Here is a 17,178-nt window from a genome sequence, read left to right as displayed (position 1 = left end):
GGTTCACCACTGTTCCATGTTTTTGCCATTTGTGGATAATGGCTTTCACTGTGTTTCGCTGGAGTCCCAAAGCTTTAGAAATGGCTTTATATCCTTTACCAGACTGATAGGTCTCAATTACTTCTGTTCTCATTTGTTCCTGAATTTCTTTGGATCTTGGCATGATGTCTAGCTTTTGGTCTACTTCTCTGTGTCAGGCAGCTCCTATTTAAGTGATTTCTTGATTGAAACAGGTGTGGCAGTAATCAGGCATGGGGGTGGCTACGGAAATTGAACTCAGGTGTGATACACCACGGTTAGGTTATTTTTGAACAAGGGGGCAATTACTTTTTCACACAGGGCCATGTAAGTTTGGATTTTTTTTCTCCCTAAATAATAAAAACCATCATTTAAAAACTGCATTTTGTGTTATATTTGACTAATGGTTAAATGTGTTTGATGATCAGAAACATTTTGTGTGACAAACATGCAAAAGAATAAGAAATCAGGAAGGGGGCAAATAGTTTTTCTCACCACTGTAAGTAAGCCAAGTTGGACAAAGCAGCTATATACACCAAAGAAGGGGAAAAATTCAGTCATGCAATCTTACTTTCCTCAGATATTGCTTGTTTATTGACGGTACATTTGCAGTAAGGAATAAGCAAATGCATAATAGTCGGTCAGTTGTATCTTCCGAGCCGACGTTACACCTACACTTTTAGTTTTAATCAGGTTGGTAGTTTGTGTGTCAACCTGAGTGGTGCAATGTTGCAGAGCGCATTCTTGTCACACTATCATGATGGACTTTTCTATGTTAAGTGATCCGTTGATAGAAAACGGATAGACTGCACTAATTTTACTAGCAGCCACACCATATGCACTTATGAACAAAAAGCGCTTTGCGACTGATGTGGGCATCACCTGACATATGACATAGGTAGGCTGCAGTTAGACCCTGTCACCCATCTCATCTCGAGACACAAGACAACATCTGCTTTAGCGTTTCCGTCGCTCTTATTAAGGTGTTATTGCTTTCAGTTTACGCGCTCGCGCGACCGCTTTCTCTTGCTTACATGAGGCAGCCAAGGATGGATTCGGAAACTCCCTTGCCAACTGACGAAGATGTGTTATAAAGGTGTAATCTATGTCGACATTTTATTGTACTTTAAGACGAAAAGTTCGCTCTTGCAGTGAATTTTGTATTGATTCAAGTCCCAATATACGTTTTCAATTTTAAACGTCTCAGATTTAACAGCTTTTAATTAACCGGACGATTGTATTGTCACTGCTTTTAGTTTCTCCTTAATGTAATAAACCTATACAAAAAAAAAATCAGTTCTGGAATAAGCAGATACACCCTCAAACGAATGGGTCGATTGTTCTAATAAAGCAGGCGGCGCTGCCATCTCAGATATCCAGCACACTGCGTGAGGCAGGTAAAACTTCACGGCGCATGCTCAAAATTTTAAAGGCGTGCTAAGTGACGTCATCCAGAGCGCCGGAATGATAGACAGGACACGAGACAATTCAGGAGGATTGAGAACAATTTTAGAAAAAAAAATCCATCTCTGAAACACAGAGGGTAAGTGCTTGCAGTTTATAGACAACACTGTATAGGTGTGTGCGTTTTCATTCGCTTCACTGAGTTACTGCAATTAGAGGCGAGCCGCGCATTCGTGTCCGTCAACATATCCCGGACTTGAACCCCCTCTGTGCCTCGGTTGTCGTTGCTGTTCATTGATGTTTGTTCCCCGGTTTTGCTTCAAGTTTTCATCTCGCACTGTCGCTTCCTCCTCCTCTTTCTGTGTATGCTTTCCGTCACGACCCCCCTCAAATCGACGAGCACGAAGAGGCGGCCACTCCACACACAGCGCTTTGATTTCTTTCTTCTTTCAATTCGCGGTTCCCTGTTTAAAGACGATAGAAGAGTTGCTGACCAATCCAGTGTTGAAAAGGCAACGAGGAGTCGAAGTGAGCAAACTGGAGAAATGTCTGAGGGGATACGAGCTGAGAACAAGTACAAATAAACAGAATGGGAGTTAATTGTAGTGCTGCCATGCTGCTGTTACTTCTCCGTTAACTTTCCTATGGAAAAATAAATTAAATGTTAACTAAAAGTCCGGCGGCCACCATCATCAGTTTATCTGTATACTTATATACACGGACTAACATTCTGAAATCTGCTTAATCCAATCTAGACGGTATATTTGCATACATTGCTTAGATGAAGCAATGTATGTTTTACTTTACATTAAATATATAAAATGTGGTGCAGTCTTATTTATTTATTTATATATATATAGCGCACAATCCAGTAATGTCCGCTATTGAGTATTCGAGAATTTAACAGACATGTTTAGTCAGTCTTAGGGTAGGGGATAATCACCTTACAGTGACAATCAGTGCATAGGTACACTTACTGTAGTCATATTAGGACATATTTTATATGGATCGTCATTCCACCTAAAATTACTGAGTAATCTGAATGCCTGATCTTTAACTATCCCTATATTATTCTATGGGATCCCTAAATTAAACTTCAATAATAATTTGAGCGGAACAATTTATTTAACGTTTTTATGATTAGCTTTCAAGCCGATCATCACTTTATAATAATTGTTTCTAATTCCCTCATCCAAGTCTAAAAAAAGATCACCTAACAATCTCCCAAGAACATCACCGATCAGTAATTACCTACTCTTTAAATTTTTATATCCGGTAATTCCATCTTACTAATATTCGCCCTATACCTTTCCTACATCTCCCATATCTAGTCCAATCCCTATCTTATACCTTGCCTATCATAACCCATTCATACACATCCATACTCACTATCTCACACTCAAAAAATATAAATAAACAAAAAACATACCAAAAATACCCCAGCCAATCCTCTAAGCCACCTTGCACACAGGCTGCCGATCTGCATGATCGTAACATTCGGGTTGGGAAATATTAATTTTAACCTTAGGGCCTCCCTCACCTGGGGTTAGGATTAGAGTTTGGGTAGGTATGTTTATTGAATAGGCCCCCTCCATAAAAAATTACTTTTCTATACCAAAGACCACCTTACTCATCCAAATCAAAAATTATTGGTCCCCAGCTGAATGAATTTGAACCCCAGCCTGTTCATGTGTACCCTTTGTGTGTTTTTGCCCTTCCTCTTTCTAAAGATGTGTAGGTTTAATGGACTGGCAAGTCTAACCTGACTTATGGTTGTAGACTCTAATGTGAGTGTACCCTGTGATGGCCATTAGTGGGTTCACATATCCCATTGTCGTTTACTTTCTACTGCGCTGTGGTCGTGAGGTGAATGCCAAGTCCCATATGATGGCTTCTATCATGTTAAGCCCACCCAGAGTTTGTGGGCCTCCACCAGGCACTCTTAGGTGAACACCAAAGGCCTCTTTGATTTAATTAGAATATTCATGAGGGTCAGTAATGAGGTTTTTTTTTCTCACACACACACACACACACTTCTGGTTGCCCACAGCAAGTTAGTCTATCAATAGCACAAATCTGCAGGACGCTGTAGATGACTGAGACATACAAACCCTTAGCTATTCACAATGTCCTCTGTTTATTTGATTTGTAAAACTGCTTTGCTTGATGTTTAGATCTCATTTCATCTTCTCTTTGCTTTTCCCTGGTGAGGGTCACCCTGCCCTTTAAATCTGTGAGGTAGAATTCCAGCTCCTCCTCACGTCTGCCATCGTTATTTTTTGACCCACCCTTAAGGTTGCCCACAGCATATTAGTTTAGATCGGAGCTATTTGAAGCTGTATTTGAAAAAAATATGTACAGGTAGATCTTCACTGATCCACTTCCCTATAATCTGCTTGCTTCACTAATCTGCCATCAATGTTAAAATGCCTGGGACAACACACCCACCTACACTGAAAGGAATGGTTTTTTTTTTTTAAATTAACTTTTTAAGGTAAGTTGCTGCACGAAATTTATTCATGTAAATTCATTTATATATAATTACATTATATACTGCTCAAAAGAATTAAAGGAACACTTTTTAATCAGAGTATAGCATAAAGTCAATGAAACTTATGGGATATTAATCTGGTCAGTTAAGTAGCAGAGGGGTTGTTAATCAGTTTCAGCTGCTGTGGTGTTAATGAAATTAACAACAGATGCACTAGAGGGGCAACAATGAGATGACCCCCAAAACAGGAATGGTTTAACAGGTGGAGGCCACTGACATTTTTCCCTCCTCATCTTTTCTGACTGTTTCTTCACTAGTTTTGCATTTGGCTACAGTCAGTGTCACTACTGGTAGCATGAGGTGATACCTGGACCCTACAGAGGTTGCACAGGTAGTCCAATGTCTGCAGGATGGCACATCAATACGTGTCATTGCCAGAAGGTTTGCTGTGTCTCCTGCACAGTCTCAAGGGCATGGAGGAGATTCTAGGAGACAAGCAGTTACTCTAGGAGAGCTGGAGAGGGCCATAGAAGGTCCATAACCCATCAGCAGGACCAGTATCTGCTCCTTTGGGCAAGGAGGAAGAGGATGAGCACTGCCAGAGCCCTACAAAATGACCTCCAGCAGGCCACTGGTGTGAATGTCTCTGACCAAACAACCAGGAAGACTTCATGAGGGTGACCCAAGGGCCCCATGTCCTCTAATGGGCCCTGAGCTCACTGCCCAGCAGCATGCAGCTCGATTGGCATTCACCATAGAATACCAGAATTGGCAGATGCACCACTGGTGCCCTGTGCTTTTTACAGATGAGAGCAGGTTCACCCTGAGCACGTGACAGAAGTGAAAGGGTCTGGAGAAGCCATGGAGAACATTATGCTGCCTGTAACATCATTCAGCATGAGCAGTTTGGTGGTGGGTTAATGATTGTCTGGGGAGGCATATCCATGGAGGGTCACACAGACCGCTACAGGCTTGACAAAGGCACCTTGGCTGCCATTAGGTATCAGGATGAAATCCTTGGACCCATTGTCAGACCCTATGCTGGTACAGTGGCTCCTGGTGCACGACAATTCCTGGCCTCATGTGGTGAGAGTATGCAGGCAGTTCCTGTGGGATGAAGGAATTGATACCATTGACTGGCCACCACACTTTCCTGACCTAAATCCAATAGAACACCTCTGGGACATTATGTTTTGGTCCATCCAATGCCACCAGGTTGCACCTCAGACTGTCCAGGAGCTCAGTATGCCCTGGTCCAGATCTGGGAGGAGATCCCCCACAACACCATCTGTCATCTCATTAGAAGCATGCACCGATGTTGTCAGGCATGTATACAAGAACACAGGGGCCATACAAAGTGCTGCGTACAATTTTGAGTTGCTGCAATTAAATTTTGGCAAAATGGACTAGCCTGCCACATAATTTTTTCACTCTGATTTTTGGGACGTCTTTGAATTCAGGGCTCTGTAGGTTGATCATTTTCATTTCCATCAAAATGTGGCATCCTTTCGTTCCTAACACATTACCCAGTCTATATCAGTATAGATATCCAGGAGGATTTCTTTTTCCCATTGAGATCTGATGTGTTTTCAAAGTGTTCCTTTACTTTTTTTGAGCAGTTTATTTACCAATTGTTTTTTAGTATTATCAGCTCATTTATTTTGAATAGGTTTTACTATAATTTTGGCTTACTGCAACTAGTTAACCATGTTCAGTTTACTTAAATGTTTTACAACAATGATCTCCAGAAAATGTTTATTTTTTTATTTTAAGTAAAATGAACTCAATCTGACTTTAATGCTACTAATTACTAATAAATATTTTTGAGTAAACTGAACCTTGTGTATAAAATGAAAACATTTATTAATGTATTTAAGCTATTATTAAACTTTGAAAAATTCTAATTTAGGACCGAAACAATATAAACTAAGATTTGAAACAAAGCTTTAAGTGACTTTAATGTCACTGAAAATGAAAAGTATACAAAAAATGTTGCTTTGCCAGAATGTTTACGTACAATGAAACTGTGCATTTGAAGAATCTGAACTTTAAAACAGCGCAAAGTCCTCTTTTTAAGAGTATTACAGATATGTTTTACAAGGCAAGAACAGACACTACAGATTTGCACATATCATGTTGTTCAGGCCAAAAAGTTTAGGGGGGCAGCCTTTTATCTCTCTCTCTCAGGGGACTTTATCAGAGGGTAATGCTTAGACTTACAAGAATTAAAGGCAATATATAGCAAAAAGACGTGGGGGCTAAGTCAGAGTGGTCGGCTGGGTAATGGGTGTAACGACTTGTTTATTAAGAATAAGTTCTTCTTAAGTTTATGCTGGATTTATGTCCACGTGTCTGTTGATGCCGTTCTCATTTGATAACTAGGATTCAGCCAGCTCTCATCTCAGTTAAGTGTATGTCCTGTTGATTTAGTGTGTGTATAGATCAGTGATCGTAAGTCCTCCCTTCTGATGGCGTTGCGGTGTTCCTGTATAAATGTTGTGATTCTTTTTGATGTTTGTCCAATGTATACCGCTGAGCAAGAACTGCATGGAATGCTGTAAACTGCGCTTCGTGTTTCTGCTGTCGGTTTCTTGTTTTTAGCATTAAAGAGGACCGTGCGCAGATTGTTCACAGGCTTGTGTGCTATTCTGACGCCTGACTTGGCCAGGATGCGCGCTGCACCTTCAGACACATTGTGGTGATAAGGGAGTGAGTGCCAGGTGGGGTGGGGGTTCTGATTCAAGTCAATTGTTTGTTGAGTTTTTTGGCGTCTTCTGTGTAAGCTTCGATTAATGAATGTTTTTGAGTATCCGTTTGAAGTGAAAAGGTGGAAGAGATAGCGTCTGTCTTTCATTTTTGTTTCCTTCGTATTACAATGGGTGTGGACTCTTCTGAATAGAGTTTTAACACAGCTCCGTTTATGAGATATCGGGTGGTTGCTGGCGAAGTGTAATATCTTGTCTGCGTAGCATTCTTTATGGTAAACACTTGTGGTCAAGGTGGCGTCATTATTTCTTTCAATGTTGATGTCCAGGAAGCTGATGTGTCGGTTCATTTCTTTCTCCATTGTGATTCGGATTGCAGGGAATATTGAGTTGATGTGGTTGTGGAGTTCATTCAGCTGATCATTTTTTAGTATGACGAATGTGTCGTCTACATAGCGTATCCAAATTTTGCTGCAGTCATCTTTCCCTTTATCCTGATTAGTCTCCCAGTTCCCCACAGCATGATGCTGCCACCACCATCATGCTTCACTGTAGGGATGGTATTGGCCTGGTGATGAGCGGTGCCTGGTTTCCTCCAAACGTGATGCCTGGCATTCACACCAAAGAGTTCAATCTTTGTCTCATCAGACCAGAGAATTTTGTTGCTCATAGTCTGAGAGTCCTTCAGGTGCCTTTTGACAAACTCCAGGCGGGCTGCCATGTGCCTTTCACTAAGGAATGGCTTCCGTCTGGCCACTCTACCATACAGGCCTGATTGGGGGATTGCTGCAAAGATGGTTGTCCTTCTGGAAGGTTCTCCTCTCTCCACAGAGGAGAGTTTAAATTCTATTTTTAATTTATTATTTGCACATCATGTTGTTACACTGTGGACCCTGAGCTTCACAATTTCATATACTTGTATATGGTTGAGATGACAATAAAGTTCACTTTGACACTTAAGTGTTTTTGAATGTTTATTTCAATTACAAGATCATTATCTGATAGCGTACAGTATTGTTGAGCTTACCTGTGTACTTCACACAAACATGCACACTAATGATTCTGTTAAATGATTACTTCATTGTTGTTTTATTGTATGCAAAACTCTTCAGTGGACTGTTCTCTACGTATTTGAGAGCGTTGTTAGTAGGCATATTTGGGGTACGTGGAATTTTCTGAGAACGACTTCTTAATCAACGATTGAAGACCGTGACATGGAGGCTTCTTTAGTCTGAAAACTCAGTGTCCGATGCATTCTAAAACATTTTATATTTGGATCACAATGAATATCTCTATGTTTAGCTGGCACGGTGGCGCAGTTGTAGCGCTTCTGCCTCGCAGTAAGAAGACTCGGGTTTGCTTCCTGGGTCCTCCCTACGTGGAGTTGCTTTAGGCGGAGTGGTGGCTCTGAGACTAGGGATCTGCACTGGCAATCGGAAGGCTGCCGGTTCGAATCCCGTAAATGCCAATAGGGACTCCGCTCTGTTGGGCCATTGAGCAGGGCCCTTAACCTGCAATTGCTGAGCGCTTTGAGTAGTGAGAAAAATGCTATATAAATGCAAAGAATTATTATTTCCACTACGTTGTTAAGAAACTCAGTTCATGCATTTTAGTTAAATGGGTACATTAAGCAAATCTGGTGGCTTGCCATATAGTGCTATTAAGTTTAAACACTGTTAAGAGTCCATCCCTGTAATGGCGGTGCAGTGAAGGATGTCTTAGCAGCTCAAGTCAGGTTAGTTAGCTCTTTACTCCTCCAGAAGGTACGTTCACTGTTAAACAGAAAAAACCACAATCAAATGTGTACTGGGAATGAAATGTTTTATAAAACCTGGTCCTGCAATCAAACAGAGCGGTTGGCTTTGTAGGTCACTGGGTGACTGACCCCATTTTTGCAATTTTTTTTTTCTTTATCGGTTACCATGCAAAGGGTTTAGTCCAACCTGCCCCCAAGTAAGTAGAAGGTAAGCCTCATAAGCGACGCGCGTCAACTTAAGCTAGCAAATCCATTATTTCGTTTTTCTGTTGATGGCTGTGTGTTTTTAGCAGAGTTTCGTTCCTCTGGTATTCTCCCCATCGTGACATGCGTCTGTTTCTTAACACAATCCTGAGACCGTCCTTGTATAAACCATTAAAAATAAATAAATAACTAAGAACACAATTCTGGGACCCAAACAGTACGTCTGTGTTTCATCCAAGTAGTGAATACTGCTGACTGGGATTGATTTCCATCATTAAGGTCAGCAGTATTCACTACTTGAGTTAAATATGCACACACTGTTTGGGTCCCAGAATTGTGTTGGGATAACAGGCAAGACCCCAGTTAGAGGAGGTCTGCACTGAGAATCTTCTTGAAGTCCTTAACTCTTTGATCTGAAGGATGTGTTGAGTCATGAAATTAAAGACAGAATCTCCCCAGTGTATGATTTTTTTGCTGGTGAAATTTGTGTTGTGTAAAACCAGAAAACAGGAATTTTAAAGAATGGAGAAGAGCTTCAGAAGATAAGCAGGTATAAGTCAGGATTCAGAGGTTAGCCTGCAGGGAGAGCCATTGATATGATTGGATACATTTAAATAGCTAGGATATCTAGGAGTGGCAGCTCAATGGAGGATTAGATGGAGAAACAACCCATAGAGTGCAGTGTGGATGGAACACATGGAGGAAGGTATCAGGAGTATTGTGGTGATTGAAGAGTTAAGATGAAGGGTAAAGGTGAGGTTTTTAAAACCGTAGTAGGACCAGCAATGATGTATGGAGTTGTGACGTGGTGGGCAGTAAAGGGAGCTCAGAAGAAGCTGAATGTGGCAGACATGAGAATGTGGACATGGATGTCTGGATTTACAAAAAAGGACCAAACAAGTAATGAGACAATCAGAAGTACAACAAAAGTGGGAGAGACAGATGTAAGATTATACTGAAAAGTAGTATGGACATGTAATGAGGCGAGGCAATGAATATGTGGGGGAAAAGGAGAGTACTGGGGAAGAGAAAGCAATGGAGCCCAAAGCTGAGGTGGCTCGATTAAAAAGAGATCTGAAGGAAAAGAGCTTAACTGATGAGGTTCAGGACTGAGCTGTTTGGGGACGGCTGATGAAACGCATCAACCCTCATAAAAGTGGGAAAAAGATGAAGAGGACGAAGTAGTTGTGAATACTACTGACCCCCAACTGTGTGAGGTGGTCTTCTCCTCCAGTCTATTAGACCTTCACTCCACTCCAAATTTTGTTTGCCATTTAATACGAGTGATGAGTTACTGTTAATATATTTTAAAATGCCTGACTTGATGTGAACCTTAACTGAGAGGGTGTTGTGAAGTGAAATGCAGATATCGTTACATATGAATAGTGCACTTTTGATCAAATTAAATCCCTTTTCTTTTTTCACAGAGAGACAGAAAAAGCTGCTGTTCAGATTACATCTAGATGGATATAAAAAAGGAGACGTGTGAGGCTGACATAAATACCAAAAGAGTAATGGCTGTAAGTGTTAAGAAGGAGGAGTGTAAGTGGGAGTCCATCCACCCTAAACAGGAGAGTCTCCACATTAAGGAGGAGGACTGTGAGACAGGGTTAGTGAGCATTAAAGAAGAGGCTGAAGAGACGTCTGTCAGCATTGAGACAAACATTTGTAAAAGTGTGCAGAATGTCAAGGAAGAGGACCATCAGTGTGGGGGTGAAGATGGAGCAGAGACCGGGTTAGTCTCCTCTCACAGCAGACCCTGTGCATCATCAGAGCCTTCAATCCTGGTGAAGTCTGAATCATCACAGCCTGACACACAGAGGACTGAAGACCCTTCATCCGTTAGAATTCAGGACGATGAGCCGCCACCTACAAATCAAGCTGATAAAAGTAAGAGTTAGTTTTAGGGTTGGGGGGATTATGAGCCTGAAAAGGAGGTCTAGTACGCTTTATGAGAAACACTGAAATGGAGTTAAAGGTGTGTTGTTACATTGTGTGTTTAATGTCCTTTGAGAGTTCTTCTCTGTTAATTTTGTAAGGTTTAGCGTCTTGCTGCTCTCACATTGTAGCTGTAAATTTGTTCAAACACTCTAAGCCTTTCATCAGTAAAAAGTGTTACACAAAAGTAGAATTGTAAGGAAAAGTTGGTGAATTCTTTGAAATTCCTTGAATTTCTGCATTAATTTCTCATAACAGTGCAGCCCCATTAACAGACAAACACAATCATCTTCAACTAATAACACCCAATTGTTAGTCAGATGGTGTCAGCCATGAGCTCTTTAATTCAGGAAGAGTGAAAACAAACCCACTGGGCCCAGTTGGCATCTCTCACGCTGCCTTAATGAGCCACTGGGAGATGTGGAAATACAAGCTTCATACTGGAATAAAGCTCGCCAGTCCTATTCATTTAATTCTTCTAACAACAAAAAAATAAATCCAGTCGAGTTGGAAACACAGAAGGAGTGCCTCTCAGGATCTTTTACTGTGCATATGGCCAAGCAGGGCATCCAAATGAATAAATATTTCCTGACATAATAAAAGTAAATAAATATATGTATACACACACATACAGTGCATCCAGAAAGTATTCACAGCGCATCACTTTTTCCACATTTTGCTATGTTACAACCTTATTCCAAAATGGATTAAATTCATTTTTTTCCTCAGAATTCTACACACAACACCCCATAATTACAATGTGAAAAAAGTTTACTTGAGGTTTTTGCAAATTTATTAAAAATAAAAAAACTGAGAAATCACATAAGTACATAAGTGTTCACAGCCTTTGCTCAATACTTTGTCGATGCACCTTTGGCAACAATTACAGCCTCAAGTCTTTTTGAATTTGATGCCACAAGCTTGGTATCATCTGTCAACTTAACCAGCTTGTTACTTATATGTATTTGTAAAATAGTTTGTATTTTGTTATGCACATAATTATGTACATATTCCCTAATCCCTTTTTTAGTTATTAAATATGTGTATAATCAGTCCGGAAATGATGATATGCATATGTCAGAATTTTTATTTCTATGTTATTATTGTTTTATGACCATTTATAATTGTACCTGCCCACAGGCAGTACATGTATTCACCGATATTGAGCTGCACTTCCAAATACATGCATTTGCTTTCCAGTATGCAAATTTTGAAAAATAGGTTGTGTCAAAGGGTGATTTTTTTCATTTTTGTTTTGTTTCTCCCCAATGTGAAATCCATTTATTGTACAGTGTTACTCCTGTCTGGTCACCCATAGATAACTTGTATAAGAGGAGGTGTCAGACACAGAACAGTCCATGAATGGCCTCATGACAGTCACGACTCAATCAAACATGGATAGGATTACTAGGCCTCACCCCTACAACCAGGCCTGTGAGTGGTCCAGCATAGTCTGAGAAAGAGACGTGGAGCCATCCTGTGGGCTGAGTTGAATGCAATGACTGTTGGGTATCAGCAGGAGTAGGATGTGTCTGTGTATACTAGTCCTTGATGAATAAAGCTTGCAAGTTTCAAGGTAGGGGGCTGTCAAGAAACTGTTAAAGCCCAATGAGGCACACCCTGTGTCGTTTTGTTTTTTTTTTTTTTTTTTTTTTGTTTAGGGTGTGCAAGAAATCAGTTGTCGTTTTTGTTGTTTATGCCTCTCTGGCGTGAAGTTGGAGCTCCAGCTCTTGGGAGGGACTGAGAGTACCTGCGACATTCAGTGGGACTCCTCTCTGCCCACAGCATTGGCTCAGAAACAAACCAATCAATTAAACGTGAACTCGCTTTTAGTCTTGTGTTGTCTCACTGCCGAGTCCTTAGGTGGGTGTCTGGGCACTCTGAAGGCCTCACCTGGATGCTTGCTTTGGATGGATGCCTATAGTGTGAGTTTCTTTTATTGCATAAGAAAGTCATCTCACCGAAGTTTTAAATGGAGAACTTTCACCCTTGTTTTTGTGAATGCTATTCAGAGCATAATGCCTTGTGGCGGGCGGCTGGGGGCTGTGTCCAGTCGAGATGGACCAGGAGAGGGACTATGCCTCCCCTGGACCATGACAGGGCAGCCGCCCTGGTTTGTGTGGGGGCCTTGGGCCCCTGTAGGGTTGAGCTTCCATTGCCAGGGGGTGCCCAGAAGATTGTGAAGCCCTGGATGTCAGCACTTCCTCCACACCCGGAGGTGCTGTCGGAAGTATTACCAGGGACACCGGAGAGCCTCCGGGTGCTCATGTGGCACTTCCGCCACACCAGGAAGTGCCACAGAAAGCTCATCAGGAGGCACCTGGAACACATCCGGGTGGGAATAAAAGGGGCCACCTCCCTCCAGTCATCAGCTGGAGTCGAGTGTAAGAGGACAAAGCTTGGAGGAGAGGAGTGGAGGTAGCAAAGAGAGAGGACTTGAGAGAAGCCCAGACTTGAGGGTGTGTGGTGCAGGGACACTGGGTTGTGTGCGGGACACTTGTAAATAGATAGATAGATACTTTATTAATCCCAAGGGGAAATTCACATGGTTCAAATAGTTACTGTAAATAAAACGTGTGTGGTGTTTGAACCATTGGTGTCTGCCTGTCTGTGTCAATGCTCATCTTTCCACAGCCTTTTTAGAGATTTTGGATTCGGTACATGAATGGGTACCATCTACATGCTCAGTAGACCTACTGGGAAATGTCCACAGTCATTTTGGAAGGGACAGAGATATATGGGTGGACGTGATTGGAAGGAATGACCTGAATGATTTTAGACTGGGTGGTGAAGTGTTATTGGATTTCCTTGCTGGTCATGCATTGTCCATACCAAGCACCAGGTTTGATCAGAGGGTTTGTCACAAGCGTATCTTGTACTTGAATACCCTGAGACAGTGGTCAGTGATTGACTGTAGTTGTGTTTTTTACTCCTACTTCAGATTTTCTGGACATTTGGGTAAATAGAGGTGCTAAGCTGTCAACTCATCACCACACCACAGTACTGCGATGATTCAGGTTGAGACCCAAATGGGTATAGAAAGCCTCTGTTCAGAATGACTCCAGGGGAGCTCCACCAGCATCACAACAGGGGTGTAGAGTCTAAGCAGGCCAAATTCAAGACCCTAATGATAATACCAGGACACTGTAAGGAGCTCAGTCCTACACTTACTCATACCTGTCATGGTGGCAGACGTTGGAGTCGCTGGAGGACACGAACAGCATGAAGCTCAAGAAATGGGCCTGTCATGTAATGTTAGAAGTAGAATCTGCTGCTGTGACTGAAATGAACCAAAAAGGGTGTCGGCCACCAGTCTGTGATTAATGACAACTACAGAGAGAGTGAGCTACAGTGGTTTGTGTTAATGGCAGAGTTCAGTAACTTTGTTCATTTACCTTTGTTTAGTTCAATTTATTTCTTGTTTAGCACTCCTCCCTGAGGAGAGACTTGGAGTGCTTGAAGTTTTATGCTTTGACAGAAAGAATTAAAAAGGTATAATTTACATTAACATAACAGTCACATGTACATTAACATAACAGTATCTTAAACATGAACACATTGACATGTCATGAAATTTGCAGTGAGATGGCACATTTTGATTTGACTGGCGTTAATTAATCATGAGAGTACACGTCCATTAACAATATAATGGGAAGAATAAATGTCACCGGAGTGTCCCAAAGCTGACCAATCCTGGTTTCATCTGCCACTCCCTATCAGAGCAGACACAAATACTGTAACTCTGAGGATTCTGGTTTTTCTTGACTTATTCTTTTCCAGACCACTGTAGCTCCTGTAGGCCTGTGCATAAATATACCACATTGTAAATTCTTCTGTTTTTCTGTGGTAACATTAAAAAGGTATTTAGATATATACCTTGAACTCAATAATATTAATAATTCTTTACATTTAGATAGCACTTTTGTCACTACTCAAAGCTCTTAGTGAGTGGGGAGCCACATCAACCACACCAATGCATAGCATCAACCTAAATGATGTGATGGCAGCCATTTTTGTGCCAGTATGCTCACCACACTTTAGCTAATAGGTGGTGATGGGGTGAGAGATAGGGGGTGATCAGGGGCCTTGAATGACTAGGCCATGGAAATTGGGGTTCACTGATCCATATGAAGTTTGCCCAAGGATCTTTAATGACTACAGAGAGTCAGGCCTCATTTTTATGTCTCATCCAAAGGGTGGTCCCACTGCACTGGGGCATTGAGATCCACATTCAGAGCACAGGGTGAGCTCCCCCTGCTGTCCTCACCAGCATGTCTTCCAGCAGCAACCCAAGGTTTTCTTAGATGGTCTCCCATCCAAGTACTGGCCAGGCTTGAACGTGCTTAACAGACATTGTTGTCATATAATCAGTTGTTGTAATACAGAAGGTAAAATTTAATAAGTTGGGCATCTGTGTCTGCGTGGGTTTCCTCCGGGTGCTCCGGTTCCTTCCCACAGTCCAAAGATATGCAGGTTAGTTGCATTGGCAATCCTAAATTGTCCCTAGTGTGTTCTTGGTGTGTGTGTGTGTGTGTGTGTGTGTGTGGCCTGCAGTGGGCTGGCGCCTTGCAAGGGATTTGTTCTTGCCTTGCGCCCTGTGCTGGCTGGGATTGACTCCAGCAGACCCACATGACCCTGTGTTAGGATATAGCAGGTTGGAGTTTTATGATTGCTTATGCTCTTACAAGGTTGTTCATAGTTTCAATAAGCATTTATCTAATCAGTGAGATGAACATGACCTTTTTATTTTTCATTTTAAATTTCATACAGGAAACAGACCTCACTGTTGTTCTGAATGTGGCAAACGATTCAATCGCTGCAGTGTTCTACAGACCCACAAAAGAACTCACACTGGAGAGAAGCCCTATTGCTGTTTGGAATGTGGCAAGCAGTTTTCAGAAAAGAGCATTCTTACAAAACACAAAAAAATTCACACTGGAGAGAAGCCCTATTGCTGCTTAGAATGTGGCAGACAATTCTGTCACAAGAGCAGTCTTCAGACCCACAGTAGAATACACACCGGAGAGAAGCCATATCGCTGCAGTGAATGTGGCAAACAATTCAGTTACTGGAGTTGTCTTCAGAAGCACAAAAGAATTCACACTGGAGAGAAGCCATATTGCTGTTCTGAGTGTGGAAAGCAATTTAGCCAGAAAGGTGGTCTGCACAGACACAAAAGAATCCATACTGGAGAGAAGCCCTATTGTTGTTTGGAATGTGGCAGACAATTCTGTCACAAGAGCAATCTTCAGACCCACAGCAGAATTCACACCGGAGAGAAGCCATATTGCTGTAGTGAATGTGACAAGCAATTCTGTGACTGGAGTTATCTTCAGAAACACAAAAGAATTCACACCGGAGAGAAGCCATTTTGCTGTTCTGAGTGTGGAAAACAATTCCGTCAGAAGAGTGGCCTGCACAGGCACAAAAGAATTCACACCGGAGAGAAGCCATATTGCTGCTCAGAATGTGGCAAGCGGTTTTCACAAAACAGCATTCTTACAAGACACAAAAAAATTCACACGGGACTGTTTGGAATGTGGCAAATGATTCTGTTACCGGAGGAGTCTTCGGAGCCACACTAGAATTCACACTGGAGAGAAGCCATGTTGCTGTTTGGTAATGCGGCAAATAATTTTGTCACCATCATAATCTCCAAAGCCAACAAAAGAATTTCCAGTGGAGAGACCTTGAAGATACACAAAGGAAATGGAATGGTCTGAGAAACCATGCTTAGACCAGCTGCTAACTGGTCCAGATGCCACACCAAACCTCTGTCTTAAAAACTGGGATATGGATAAGTATATAAATGTGTTACAATCACTGCGGCACCCACAGGTGACACCAAAGTGAATCACCACAGGAACAACTCTCCGATTTTTAAAATCTGATCAAAGCAAAACCCATCGCCTCTTAACCTGCCTGTCTACCAGGTATAAACTCTTTACAGCAGTGTTTCTTAAACTATGAGTCACAACCCAAATTGAGTCGTGGACATGTTTGTGGTGGTTTGCCACATGACTGTAGTAAAGTTAGCCAAGTTCGTCCAAGAGCAAATTATATCTGTTTAGCATGGGGGAAAAAAATGCTGTTAAGTCATTGCAAAGATCTTTTGTTTCTTTAGCACGAAAATCTAATAAGTATTGCCCACCAGACAACCTTCCCCATCACAACCAGTGAAACAATCAAACTGAGATGACTGGCAAGCAAGAAAGCAAATGCACGTTTAAGAAAAGGGGGTGAGAGGACAGAATGACAGATGAGATTAGCGCTGCGCTTCCCTTCACCACACAGTTGGGATTGTCAAAGAAATGAACTGATGTGGCACAAGAATGGCAACAACAAAGGGTGAGTCAATAGGATCGGGGTGTGTGTGTGTTGTATACTAAAATCAGTTTCAATGGACATGGTCGATAGATCATCGTGTGCTTGCCATTTAGTAGTACGTTGAGTCAAAATCTGTAGTAGAGGTGCAAGGAAGAGTCTGCTTTAAGTTTAATGTGTTTTGATGAGGAAGATTAGAATACCTTCTCATCACACCATTCTAAAGGGCTTCGATAAACCTCAGTCTATTGGTAATGTGATAAACACGTGTGGACCACTGGGAACAGTAAGAACACCGGAAAATGTGAAAACATCGAGACGAGGTGGGGACATTCAGC

The 17,178-nt window shown here is 41.8% G+C and overlaps 1 protein-coding gene across 1 annotated transcript; it reads left to right on the top strand.

Moving 5' to 3' along the window:
• Positions 1–1,445: 1,445 nt before the first annotated feature.
• Positions 1,446–17,172, top strand: LOC120520469 (zinc finger protein 501-like). Its single transcript, XM_039742809.1, has 3 exons — positions 1,446–1,561; positions 10,006–10,468; positions 15,287–17,172. The coding sequence occupies exons 2-3, from the start codon at positions 10,042–10,044 to the stop codon at positions 16,099–16,101; spliced, it is 1,242 nt and encodes a 413-aa protein (XP_039598743.1). The 5' UTR covers positions 1,446–1,561; positions 10,006–10,041; the 3' UTR covers positions 16,102–17,172.
• Positions 17,173–17,178: the final 6 nt, after the last annotated feature.

Source organism: Polypterus senegalus, unplaced genomic scaffold (genome assembly GCF_016835505.1).
Source record: "Polypterus senegalus isolate Bchr_013 unplaced genomic scaffold, ASM1683550v1 scaffold_3337, whole genome shotgun sequence".
In the NCBI taxonomy this organism is placed as follows: Eukaryota; Metazoa; Chordata; class Cladistia; order Polypteriformes; family Polypteridae; genus Polypterus; species Polypterus senegalus.
Note: the sequence above shows the minus strand (reverse complement) of the source record. Positions and strands in the feature narration are given on the sequence as shown.

Bases quoted from the DNA above. Each gene is read 5' to 3' on its own strand.
- LOC120520469 (XM_039742809.1), top strand. From the start codon at position 10,042: ATGGATATAAAAAAGGAGACGTGTGAGGCTGACATAAATACCAAAAGA. The intron at 10,469-15,286 runs GTAAGAGTTAGT...AATTTCATACAG, and splicing joins TACAAATCAAGCTGATAAAA to GAAACAGACCTCACTGTTGT.